Below are 13,386 nucleotides of genomic sequence, written 5' to 3' on the forward strand. Positions count from 1 at the left end.
TTCTGGGCCCCATGCTAGTTAAGCTTCCTGTCCCCCTCCCCCCTTCTAAAAGTTCCAGCATTGCAAAAGTGTAGTTATTTTGATTGGGTTATGGTACAGAAATGCCCTTTGTCCCCACTGGCATGGAAGCTGTGCTGAAGGGACCCTGCCATAAGTACCTAGAGATCAGTAAGTCCACCACAATAGATATATATATATATTTCAAAGACACCACTTTGTTATGTGTGGTCTGACTCTAAAAGATGTAAAAATCTACTCATTTACTCATACTAATATAATGAACTGATTTCCTAATGCCTAATTGCATACATTTCTTGGTTTTCTGATAGAGGCAATAATGTAAAATAAAAAATGATATAAAAAAAATTGCATTTCTTAAAAATGATTGCTTGCATGTACAGGACGCCTCCTTTTGAATGGGGCTTCCCTGCTCGCTGGTTCAGGACGGAGGCTTGAAGGGAGATTGGGCAGTTTGCATGACTTGCAGAAGAAATCTTTTGCTAAACACAGATGAGGTTGTGGGTGATCTTAGGGGGTGATATCTTTCTGTAGCCTCTTGCAACTCTTTAATGACCAAGGCAAAGTCTGCAGCTGTTTCTTTTTGCATATCAAAACACAGCTTGCTCCAGACATTAATGAATGTCTAGTCTCCATAAAGTTTTTTTTTGGTTTTGTTTTGTTTGTGATTATCTCACAGTGAGGATTGTTTTACAGTTACTGACACCATGCTGCCTAATGATATGTTGAGACAAAAATCTGTATTAATTGCATTTATTAAAATAATGTACCTGTTCTGATTTACATACAAATTCAACTTAAGAACAACCCTACAGTTCCTATCTCCTATGCAACCCGGGGACTACCTGTATTTGCAATGCTTCAGTGATAACAATTAAACTCTTTTTATACTTTATTTTATTTTATTTTTTTTTTAGTTGCAAATGAAGCTGGTGACAAAAATGCACGACCCCTGGCAAGATTTGCTAGTAAGTACAGAGTCATTAACATTATCTCTATAATACAAACTGTATATACATATTATTTCAATCTTTTTTTGACATGCTTAGGACAATGGTTTTGGTTAAGATTTTTCTTTCATTTTGAGTTGTATGTCATTTCATGTAAGTTTATAAAATAAACTCTGACAAACTAGTGGGAAAAGACATTACAGAGACATTTAGGGGCTTAGAACCACAATATCATTTTTAGTTTATTCAATATATAGACAATTGTGTTGAATTATTGTATCATGTGATATGACTATCCTTTAAACTTTTTAAATCATTCATCATCATAATTGAAACTTTTTCAGTTACCTTTATTGCTATCACAAGGGGACTATCCACAAGCTTATTTAAAGGGATTATTTATCCAAAAGTCGCCTATTTAATGATAGGGAATGGCATGATTGGGTTGAGTTTGAGTGGAAAATGTGTGGTATAATAACTAAATTGCTTTGCTTTTTCAATCTACCTTCCTTGCATCTCTCCACCTGTGTAAGCATGCAGTTCAAAAATACAAAGGTATAAAAGGAGAATAGGTAGAGACAGGTAGAGAGCAATGTGTGTTGCTTTCTGCTGCAATGGAGGTTCAGCCAAATGCTTTTCAGGCTGAAAAGTTAATGCAATTCCAAGAAAAAAAAAAGACATTATGGACAGAAGAGCATAAAACATTTATTATTGTATTTAAATGTATTTCAAATTTTGAATAGAGTAGGGTAAGGTTAAAACCATTTAAACTTTTTTCTATTGCTATAATATTAATTTCAGTAGGGACATTTCTTTTTACTTTCTGTTTTGTTGACCAAACAGAAAGTTAGAAAAAATCCATAACTGGAGAATTGTTTTCCCTAACAAAGTAGACATGGGAATAAGGAGGGCCTGTCAAATATTGCTACCTGGTTACTATTTCTGAACCAAAAAGCAGAAACTACATATACCATACAATGTGCTTGTTAGTTAAAGTTAGCCACTAACCTTTTAACCTTAAAAGCTATGCAATGGATACTTCCAGAGAAATGCAATGGCTCCCTATATCACGACCTGGGTTGGCCCTATGAGAAATCTATCCCTAGGAATAAGTGTCCCCATGGGAAGTTGTCCCCTCTATATTATTATAGTAGTAACCTAAAATTCTAATTTACTATCTTTATATTCCCAGAGGCACTAGAGATTAGGACAATTATAGAAACAAAATCTATTTTTGGGTTTAAAAAAAATTTAAAAACAGGTTTTATCTAGCTATACTTTAGGAATATTTTATCACATAATTGTTATCACATATTTAGGTGACTTAGAGTGACATATGGCTGATGGTATTTGTATTAAATGTAGGGTTCCCAGTTGTGGTTGCATTAATACAAATATCCACATGGTGGCAACAAAAGTCTTGTAGTAAAGAAAGCATAGAGCAGTGAAAAAGATTATCACAAAGAAACAGAAGCAGATATAAGCATATACAGTTAATTTAGGATCATTAAAAACATAAATATATTTAACCTATTATTACAATATATTGATTTAGTGTAAGGAAAGCTAATATAAATATAAGAGGCATATAAAAAAGAGGCATGAAAAAGTGTTTTGTAGTGTTTGGCATAATTATACTCTATATTATACTATTTTGCTCTCTGTTTAGGACTTTTATCATTTCTGTTAGTAGTCCACCAATTGCAATATCAAAGTGAAAATAATATTTGTTTCTGTTTAGGAGAAAAAGACCTTTTCAAGACATTGGGCCTGATTTATTAAAGCTCTCCAAGACTGGAGAAGATAGATGATCATGGTCGAACATGGGCAATCCAGCAAACCTGGATTGAATTTGTTAAAAATCCTTTGCTCTTATCTGGCAACTGTTTTCAATCCTGGACCATATCCATTGCAGGATTCCATGATAGTCTATCATCTCCACAGTCTTTGAGTGCTTTCATAATTCAGACCCATTCTGTTATGGTACTCAATAACAAAACCTCTGTCCCAAGTCAAAAACAATATTGGTGTCAATTACAAACTTTTCAAAAAGCCTGTGAAAACAGTGCTCCTATCAAGTGTGTAGCAACTGTCCTATATTTGGTTAAAACTAGTTGCCACTGAATAACTCATCATAACAATCCTTTAAAACACAAATGCACAGATCTTTCAATTTAACCATGTGGAAGATCATTTTAGTGGTGATCATCAATCGGGCTAAATTTTTTTTAACATTTTGCACTATTTATTTACTTGCTAAGTTAAATAGTTAAGAATTAATATGGGGGAGTAACATCAGCATCTGAGCATTGTGGAAGGAGGATGTAGACAAAAGAGCAGCTACTGATAGTAGTGACAATAGTGGCGGAAGCTGCAATTGGACAACCCTTCAAAGTATGAAGCGTTGAAGATTTTGCAAATAACCATAAAAAACTGTTTTAACTTTCAAGTAAAGACCACAGAAGATGGCATAGACATGAGATAATGGTTTACGTAAAAGAAAATTGATTTGGAACATTCAATGGTCAACTTTATTGATAATTGTTAGAGATAGGCAATAGTTTACTTTTTGGTGCTTTGTAACTCATGCTACTACCAAACTCCTAGGCATAAATTAAGGTATATGCAAGAACATCTTGAACTCATTTTTCCTATTCCCATTAGGCAACATTATAGGAACAACTAAGTTTAAATAGGTATAATAATATAATTAACAACAATATTTTATAGTAAATACATATGCCTAAACCTTCAAAATGTTGCTTCATAAAAAAGCCTGTTTGTATCCTTAGACTAGCCAGGTAATTTAAAGGGCAATAGAAAAGCACTAATAAAGATATGCATTGTGTTGTAACCCATAGTGAAGAATCCAGTTTTAATGGTAATAATAAATTATGATTTCTGATTAGCTATTCTCAGCATTTTTTGGACTTTTCTACTTGATGATAATGCATTGTTTAATCATTATGAAATTCTCACCCTATTATGACCTTCACAGTGGTAACATGAGTGGTGTCCTGTATTTCCTCCCTAGCCCTGGACAGTGTATAGTGGACAGGACAATAAAGCAAGGCTAAAGGGGTGAACAGCTGATGTTTTACATTTATAACTTGTATGCCTTTTGACATTTTTAGGGTCTAAGTCTCAGAACAGCCTGTGGAATACAATCATCAGTGGGCTAAATCTTAAGGAAAAACAAAAGCCGGCAATCGTTACTGATTCTCGTAGCCCAGAAGAGATCTTAGCAGATGAGTTGCCACAGATCGACAGTCCAGATGCCATTCCGAAAACATCTATCAGGTTTGATGAAAACTATTCCAGATCTTATTTTCTATTGCCATTGTATCTAAATCTTGAGCACTTAAAACTCCTTTTTAATTTTTTTATTCCTCTGATAATTATCAAGTCTGCAACATAAATTGGCAACTATGAAAATTCTGTTCACGGTAGAAGTATTTTAGCTTTGCAGTTGATATTCTTCTCTATCATGTTTCACAGGCCAATGAACTGATCCTAAATCAATTTTTAGACCTGAAAAGGCTGGAAATAATGATAAGGTTGAATGCAAATCATAGTATTTTAGTTGGGTAACTGCAAAATAAATGACCGTGCATGTATTTAGGTTTGAAGAAATGTACTAATGCACCTTTTCCTTGTACCTTTCATATGATCAGAAGATTTGCTTATTTGCTTCAGTCGGTCAACTTATGCTCATGTACTTAAATGTGGAGCAAATGAAGCACACAGAATGTTAGCGAGAAAACCATTTTCCTGACATTTTCAGTTTGTTCCCGTCCAGTGGTAACCATTTGCTAATAGTGTAACTACTATAATTATTCTAAATAGTCATCATTCAGTTTAGTTTGCTTTACAAAACATGCTGGTAGTAGCATTTCTTTTTTTCCAAAAAGAACTGAACATGATTTCAAAAATCCATTTTCTCTACATATCATTGTCAGGATATTGAGATTCACAGATTTTCCACCTCCATGTATTTCCTTTATATGACCACACTTTTTTATTTTGGATGCAAGGTGTGCCGGGAGCCTCATGTGTCTAGTTGTCAAGTGTCCTTTCTGCAGGACAATACCCCTTTCCCTTAATTTCCCTTAGCAGCACCTGGCCCACTTCCATAATAATTCTGGTTGCAGGATATTGTTACATGTTTTTCAAAAGTGTTAATTTTAATTTTTTTAAGTTACATGTTATTTTGCTCTTTATTGTGCATGGTCCTATCTTGTACTTTTGCTTCTGGGTTATATAGCATATGAATAATCTGCTATGGTGGTATGTTCAACCTAGTTCCTATTGCAAGTTCCTATTGCAAGTTTCCTTAGGGCAACAACATTAGGTAATTTAGACATGATATCACCCTTACAGCTCTAGGATTAACAAATCTGTAAACAAAAAGTTGTAAAGAATCTAAAATTGGATTCAAAATCCTAATGAGGTATTGATGATTAGTGGGAAAGAGTTTAATCTCTATTAAGTATACTTCAGAAAGGTTTAGCATGCCTTAAAAAGCACTTTGAATTTTACTACTGCTTTTGCATATATTAAACTTTATTTCTAAAAGATTTAAATTTAAGGCGGGATAAGGAGAGATGATGATTGAAGAATAATTTAAGTATATCTCTTTAACAACATAAGGTGGTCAATGATTACTGAATGTCATTGAGTTGACATGTCACATGTGGACACCAACCCTTGGGGGTATTTCTAACCTCTATGTCCAAATTGACTTTCAAAATGGCTATTCGATGTGCTGAAGATTGCAAGTCAATAGCAGAACACATCAGTTAACCATGTTTGGAACCTAAGATGAGCTGTACATATATCATTAGGTAACAATGACCAGTACCACCAAAAGTCACCTGTCATGTTAAAGAAAATTGAGTAGTGAAAGGCACAAAGGCTATATTGCAATAGACTCCTGAAGTACAATTCCTGCAGTTCTGAAAGATATAGTTTATCAAGTTGATGATATTAGACGGATTATAGGCAGGAGCAGGGGCTCACAAATATTATGAAGTATTATCCGTTATCCTACTTATTGAAGAAGGCTATGTATATGTGAAAATGCAAAAGGAGGAAGGAAGAAGTGGAAATAATCTAGTGCAATAAAGAGTTTTTGTAGACAGAGCATTTTTAATCCACTTGTTTAATGAAATAACATTTTTTAAAAATCTTTCATTTCAGAGAAACTTTTGAGTCCTGAAAAACTACCTTCCTTTCTTTATTTTTGATACATTTTATTGAATTTCCTATAATTAAAGCAAAGAAGTAAAACATGCAGTAAAGTAAAACATGAATAACAGTTAATACAATTTAGAACTACAAACTATAAACAATACAATATCAAAATAAAAATGTAAGGAAATCTAAGGACAGAAAACAAAAAGGGGAGGGGGGTATGGACTGGGAAACAAAGCTGCATAAATCAATTACCAATATACTGAAACCATAGCAGTTATGGGACTTCATGGAGTTTTACCTATGGGGACCAGACTTGATCAAACTTGGACATGGTGTCAAACCACATTGCACAATTTTCATTACAGAGAAACCTTGACGTTTTTGCTTTACCTGGGAAACTGTCAAAACACTTGCCTGGAGGATGAGAAGATAATTTGTGCAAGTGGTGAGGCACCATGTACCAGGGCATGAGTAGCTTGTAAATGGCCTCAATAGTAGACTCGTTCACACTGCAATGATCTACCATGTCCAAAATTTGTAGCCATTCCTCTTAATCCATTTGTATTCCCAAATATAATTCCCACTTACGTGTATATGATAGTGGTGGGGACTGTTGCTTGAGCAATAAAAGGTCATACAGAATAGAGATTAGTCCCTTAGTCTGTGGCTCCTTCAAACATATACTTTCAAATGTTGTTAAAGTGGTAAGGGGTTAGGAGCCTTTTATCCCTTCTTAAACTAATCAAGGGTACTAACACCGTTTCTTGATAAAAAGTTGTGTCATTTATAAAGGTCATTTGCGACCCATCAACAAAACACTGGCTTGTTTTCCACACTCTGGGAAAAATTAGGGTTCCCAAAAATTGTTGTGATAGGTGAGAGGTGCATGTGGAAACAATAGTATTCTAGAACATTTCACATAGACATAAGGAATGAATCACCACCGGGTTGGAAATCCGTGATCTAGCCTTCGCTGGTGTTCATAAAATCATCTCAATAGAGACTGGGTCAATAGCATTTTCTTCAAGGGACCTCCACAAGGGGGGTTTAATTTTGATATGCTGGGACATCAGGGGAGCAATCTGGGCTGCAAGGAAATATTTGGTAACATGGGGAATGGACAAGCCTCCCCTGTGCAAACTACCGTCCTTTCTTTGGGACTTCATTTAGGTTTTGACATTATGTTTTTGTATTTAATTTGTAATTTTGTTGTATGCTTTACTACAAAATAAAATGTGTAATGACTGCTTAGTAAATACAATTTTAATGTTTCACAAAGCCTAATTTAATGGCACACAAGTTTATTTATTCACTTTAGCATTTGAAAACAGATTATTTTACATTATCACTCGTATATCTATTAATGTTTTTTTTTCTGTTCCTATTTGTATCTGATGCTGAATTAAAGTGGACCAGCCATTCATTTCTAATCAGAGCCATGTGTTGATACTTTCCTGTAACCGTCTGTGGTTCTTTGTTCTAGATAATGGCCACATCAAGCAGTTTTTGCTTGCCTTTTCATTTCAGCATTCATTAAAGCATCAACATAGTTTTACTGTGCAGGATTAAAGATGCCCAGGGCACAGAAGGCTGACTTCACAAAACTATAATGATTACTTTTTTCACCAATGTCACTTGCTTATTAAAATTAAAATATGAAAACAATAGTTACATGCCTAAAAATAATTGCTATTACAAGTAACATGAATGTTAACTTACTAAACTAAGCATATTTATTTATTTATTTAGTATGTTTTATCAATTTATAATGTTGCTTTGAGGTTTTACTGTGCAGAAATATGGCAGAAGCTCACCACCACCAACAAAGTTTTGTTCCTTCTTAAAATGAGACTCCCCAAAATTGTCAGATGCCAGAACAATATCAATCCCTGCCACAAAAACTACAACTATGAGAACTTAAACATAAATGTATTTATTTTGCACAAGAAGTTAAGCCCAATAAAATATTTAAAAATCCTTTTAAATGATATGGGGCATATTGTTCAAACAAGCTTGGATTGAGAATTCAGTTTGCACCTTTATAGCTCCTAGTGAGCCCTTAGATGCAGACTCCCTTTGAATGGAAACTTAGGCTGGTTAGGCATGTCCTACTGTTTCTATTCAATGGACCATAGAGTATGCTGTGTGCCTAAGCTCCATGCTGATTTTAGGCATGCTTAGAACAGTAAAGGCTCTGCAGACTACATGGTAGGTAAGTATCACCTATACACTCACCTCACAGGATTGTTAGCTTGGGTATGCCCCCACTGTTCCCGTTAGTCACAAGGCAACCTTTTGGAAAGTGAAACAGTGGAAGGCATTCCAAATCTTTAAGGCATACTTTCTACTTTGAGGCTCTGGAAATTATCACGCATAAAAACTCACCTATGCAGTGCCAACCCTTGCATTTAGAATGAAGCCCAAAATCTATGTGGACATTCTCAATTTCACACCCCTAGCATTAGATTTAAAAATGGTGAAATAGTTTTATAATATGCTCTTTCATAGTTTGCAAGATTGCTTCAATAAAAAAGAAAGAAATTATTTAAGATAATGAGAATTATTGATTAATTGTATACCAGACTGAGAAGGATCAATTATCCAGGGCATCGGTACTCACAAAATGTAATTAGCTACTAGAAATATCAGAAGCTGAATCAACCATTGGTCATGAACTTTCTGAAGATTTGTTAAGCAACACTGTAAATTATTGATAGCCCAGAAAAACACTACTTTATGTTGTTTACAGTACTAACTTCAACATTAACTTGTGAGGAGTATACAATAACCAAGAAAAAGCAAAATATGACATTAGTTTATAATTTTTTGCTCTTGAGTACACAAGGTAATTGTAAACACCCATGGAACAGTTTTTTCTTTTTTCTTCTACGTACTGTACTGCTCATAGAGCACGTATGATGAGTGGAACATGCAGGAAATAAGTATTGATCAAGATTTATTAACCTGCCATTGATTTATGAATGTGCAAGCAGTATAGACGTATTTATATTCTTGAGGCACCATTCTGGAAAAATGCAATATTCAAAGTTCAGATTGCTTCAAGTTCGGTTTAAGGACAGTTCATCCAATTTAAAGAAAAAAAAATTTCAGAATATCCATACTGTAGCTACTGTATAAATTAATATTGCAAGATGAAACTCTGTTGCCCTTTATATATATATATATATATATATATATATATATATATATATATATATATATATATATATATATTACAGTACACTTACAGTTTATTTGCCACCATTATAATTATAAGCTTTAATCCCATTGGCAAGGGAAACAGGTATGGTCAACATTTTCATTTGCCTGAAAGTATGAGACCACCCCTGACAATCACCAGCCAAAAAGAACTTTTTTGCCTTCAAGACAAGTTTTCAAATGCTACTTTTAACAATGTAAAAAGCCGCTGTAAGTTCTTCATCAGGACAAATATCAGTTAGCATTCATATTGACTTGTCAATGGGCTTACCTGACCCCGGACAACTACCAAATATTGGTAACACTGATGAATAATTACCTTGGTAGGTGGTTCATAGCTGCTATTTTTATTACTTACTAGCTGATTACCCGGCGTTGCCGGGGTATTTATTTGTTGCAATCTTATATTATACAGGAAAAGGAATCAAATAAAGCTATAGTGGTTTTACAGGTTTTAAAAGTGTAAGTACAATATACAAATATAATATACACATATAATAATATAATGTAAAATCTTGGACAAATTGACTATAATATTACTTTAACACAAAACTTGATTATAAACAAAAGAATAAATACATTCTTGGGCGAACCCACCCTTGAGCAAGCAACATAAAGTTGTCCATGGGAGAAACAGGGGGATCCCAAATCCAATATTCTGTCCCTGTTACTTGTTGATTGTGATAGAGAATGCAAGTCTCACTGGAATTTGTAATCTCCTAAATTGAAAAGGGAGGTCTGTGAGAATGAGTGGTATCCATGGGATAAAAACTGGTACACCCTCTCCCTTTCCTGTTAAGATAGTGGCTTCAATTACATTGGCTAGCAGCTTCGTACCACAAAAGCCTTGTGCTGTTGCAAAGTTTTGGTGGGTTGAGGTTGCGTAGTAAAATAATTGGAAAGCCAACTTTAAGTAAAAGAAGTGGTGGTAATCCAGCCGGATCAAGTGAGTTTAGGAATTCTGTTGGGAAATTGATTACCTCATCAGCATCTACTACAGTATCGATAGACTTCGATAGTATTCAGTGACTACACCTGGTTACATGGCAAGTATTTGATTGTTTATTTCGTGGACATCTTCATTTTTAGCAACAAGAATGGCCCTTTCTCGCAACCAGTAAAATTGTAATAGTTTTGTAAAACTGCTGGATAGCCTGCATCTATTATCTCTGCAATGGACGATACTAGATTACAGAAATCGGATGGCAGTTTTATCTTGCCAGAAGACTCAACTGGTAACCTACCTTCTCTGTCTTGGAGTAGCTTTTTAGAGAAAATTAGAGCACTTTTATCCCCCAGATGTACTCGCATGTTTTGCTTTAAAGGTATCTGTTGCACATGTCTCCACAAAGATGAATGTTTTAAACATGCGTGGATCTCATCAGCCGCTGTTGATATTGGCACGACGGGCAGAGTTTGACGAAAGTCCTCACAGAGGAATACCAGAGCTCCTCCCATCAGGTTGTCATTTCCTCTCAGATCTCTCAGAGTGACGTGAAGAGCCTCGACAGCTTTCTTGTGAGCCATGGGATGAATGATTGTTTGGCTCTTTCTCTCATTTCATGTACTCGGGCCTCACACTGTTGTACTGTCTCTGAGGCTCTAGATGTAGTAGCTCTTCTCTCTTATCCTGCAGTCCGGTCTCACGCTTTTGTAGTGTCTCTGAAGCTCTAGATGTAGTAGCTCTATCACTCTTATCCTGTAGTCGGGTCTCACGTTGTTGTACTGTCTCTGAAGCTCTAGATGTAGTAGCTCTATCTCTCTTATCCTGTAGTCAGGCCTCACGTTGTTGTACTGTCTCTGAAGCTCTAGATGTAGTAGCTCTTTCTCTCATTTCATGTACTCGGGTCTCACACTGTTGTACTGTCTTTGAGGCTCTGAATGTAGTAGCTCTATCGCTCTTATCCTGCAGTCCGGTCTCAAGCTGTTGTAGTGTCTCTGAAGCTCTAGATGTAGTACCCCTTTCTCTCATTTCCTCTAGTCAGGTCCCACGCTGTTGTACTGTCTCTGAAGCTCTAGATGTAGTAGCTCTCTCGCACAGCGTGGCAAGTCTTCTATTACTGTCCTCGGGATTTTCTTGTCTACGGTATTGTTTCATTTTTTTTGCCTTTGATTGCACTCAGCCAATTTCCTTACATTTTCCTGAAGGGATTATTACAAGCCAGAAATTTGTAAAAGAGTCCAAAAAAGTATGTAAAAATATAAGCAAAAGGCACACTGTCACTGAGCAATACATACACACATACATACATCCAATTTTATAAATATAGACAAGAGCAGCTATAAATTTGTGGTGAATGTACACAGTGGGCAGTGGATGAATATAAGTTACAAAGGTTTTAATAATGCCAACCCTAAGGTCTACTGATTTTTAATCAGTTTGAATCTAAGCAGCAGAATCTTAAAAAACTCAAAGGGGCATATAGTATTAATAGTCTGCATGGTCTGGAACAAAGGTTCTCATAATATACCTTATGTTTGAAGTCTGTGTTTCCCTGCTTGCAATTCAGCCAGTCAACTTCCCCAGCTCTGGTCACAGGTTATGGTTGGCTCTGATTGGTTGCTAGCAAAGACAGACTAATGTATGTTTAGCATACACAAACCGTTTTTTTCAGTATCTAGCACTAGGCAAATAGTGCTTGTGATTTAAAATGTTTAAAGTCTTATACAAAGAAAAAAAAATATGTTCTTGTAGAAAACCAAGTTCCATTACTGCAAATATATATACTGTATATATTCCAATGAATTGCTTCATTATTTTCAGTCTTATTCTTCATTTTGTGTAACAATATTTGTTGATCTATGCATTGAAATAGTGTATAGTTTATTTGACATGCCATCCTTTACTACAAAGAATTATAATGATTATGTTATTAAAAAAACTGTTTGCTTTTACTATCACTTTCAGTAACTGTGGAAAAATTATGGGGAATTAACAAATTACATAATTTGGAAACTCAGCAAAAGTATGTTGGCTCAGAATGAAACTCAGTTACTGGAATTGTGCACAGCGAAATGGATATGAAAAGAAAAGACAGGCTGCAGCAACGTGTTGAAATATTGATCTGTAATTTACTGCTGAAATTCTCCACTAAAGAAAGAGTTTCAAGTAGAAAAACTTACAGTAAACAAAATACGGTTTTTGGACACACAAAGGAGGAGTTATTTAGATTTCCACATAAACGCTATAATGGCAAAACATTTGTTGTGTGATAGAGCTATGGACATTTAGGTTTTGAGTACTGGTCTTGCTCATAATTTATTGACATCTGTTTGAACTGATTTTGTTTCAAACCTCAGGTAACTGAAAATAACAAAAAAAATTTGGTGGAATAATGTTTAGGCAAATTACAGTAATTGTATTTTTTTCCAGCAGACATTAACTCACATGAAATATTATATCACAAAATTTTCTAGCATTATCTAGCTGTCATTGTTAAAGTGTAAAGGAAGAACTGCTAATCTTTTGCTGGAGAAAATTAAGATTTGGACTTTCTTCAGTGCTGGACGTTTGGTCCACATTGCTGATGAGATTTTCAGATCTTAGCTTTATGTTAATTTACAAGTATTCAGTAGTATAGTTTATAGTTATCCTACATGCCTTTGTCCCTAAGTAATGTCATCTGTGTAAAAGAAAAAAAAACACCCTCCCCAAAAGTACTGAGGGAACCCAATAATGCATGTTTAGGTCATAATGGGAGGGGAGAGCTATTAATGTAAGAAATTAAACATTTTGTCCTTGTTATTTCATCTGTCACTAGCAGCCTTCCTGGTTTGTTTACACTGCCCAAACTGAAGCCTATCTTCTCCTCTTTCTATATTAATATTATATATGCTGACATATTACACAATAAATTATACTTTTCCCCCAATCAGGGATTCAGCACAACTCTAACTATCTAGGTAAATTAATTCAACCTATTCAGGTACAGTAATACAGTAATTGGCTAACAAGTGGCCCTGCTAACAAATTTTTCAGCTAACAACTTTTTCCGGCTAACAA

At 34.9% G+C, this 13,386-nt stretch overlaps 1 protein-coding gene across 4 annotated transcripts in view; it reads left to right on the forward strand.

Moving 5' to 3' along the window:
• The window catches only part of PDE1C (phosphodiesterase 1C), a 435,454-nt gene that overhangs the window by 134,643 nt on the left and 287,425 nt on the right, over positions 1-13,386 (forward strand). For all 4 annotated transcript variants that reach the window (XM_072412144.1, XM_072412147.1, XM_072412145.1 and 1 more), the window contains exons 2-3: positions 936-986; positions 4,103-4,268. In XM_072412144.1, coding sequence (XP_072268245.1) covers positions 936-986; positions 4,103-4,268 — 217 coding nt within the window. The remainder of the gene's footprint in view (positions 1-935; positions 987-4,102; positions 4,269-13,386) is intronic.

This window comes from Pyxicephalus adspersus, chromosome 5 (assembly GCF_032062135.1).
Source record: "Pyxicephalus adspersus chromosome 5, UCB_Pads_2.0, whole genome shotgun sequence".
In the NCBI taxonomy this organism is placed as follows: Eukaryota; Metazoa; Chordata; class Amphibia; order Anura; family Pyxicephalidae; genus Pyxicephalus; species Pyxicephalus adspersus.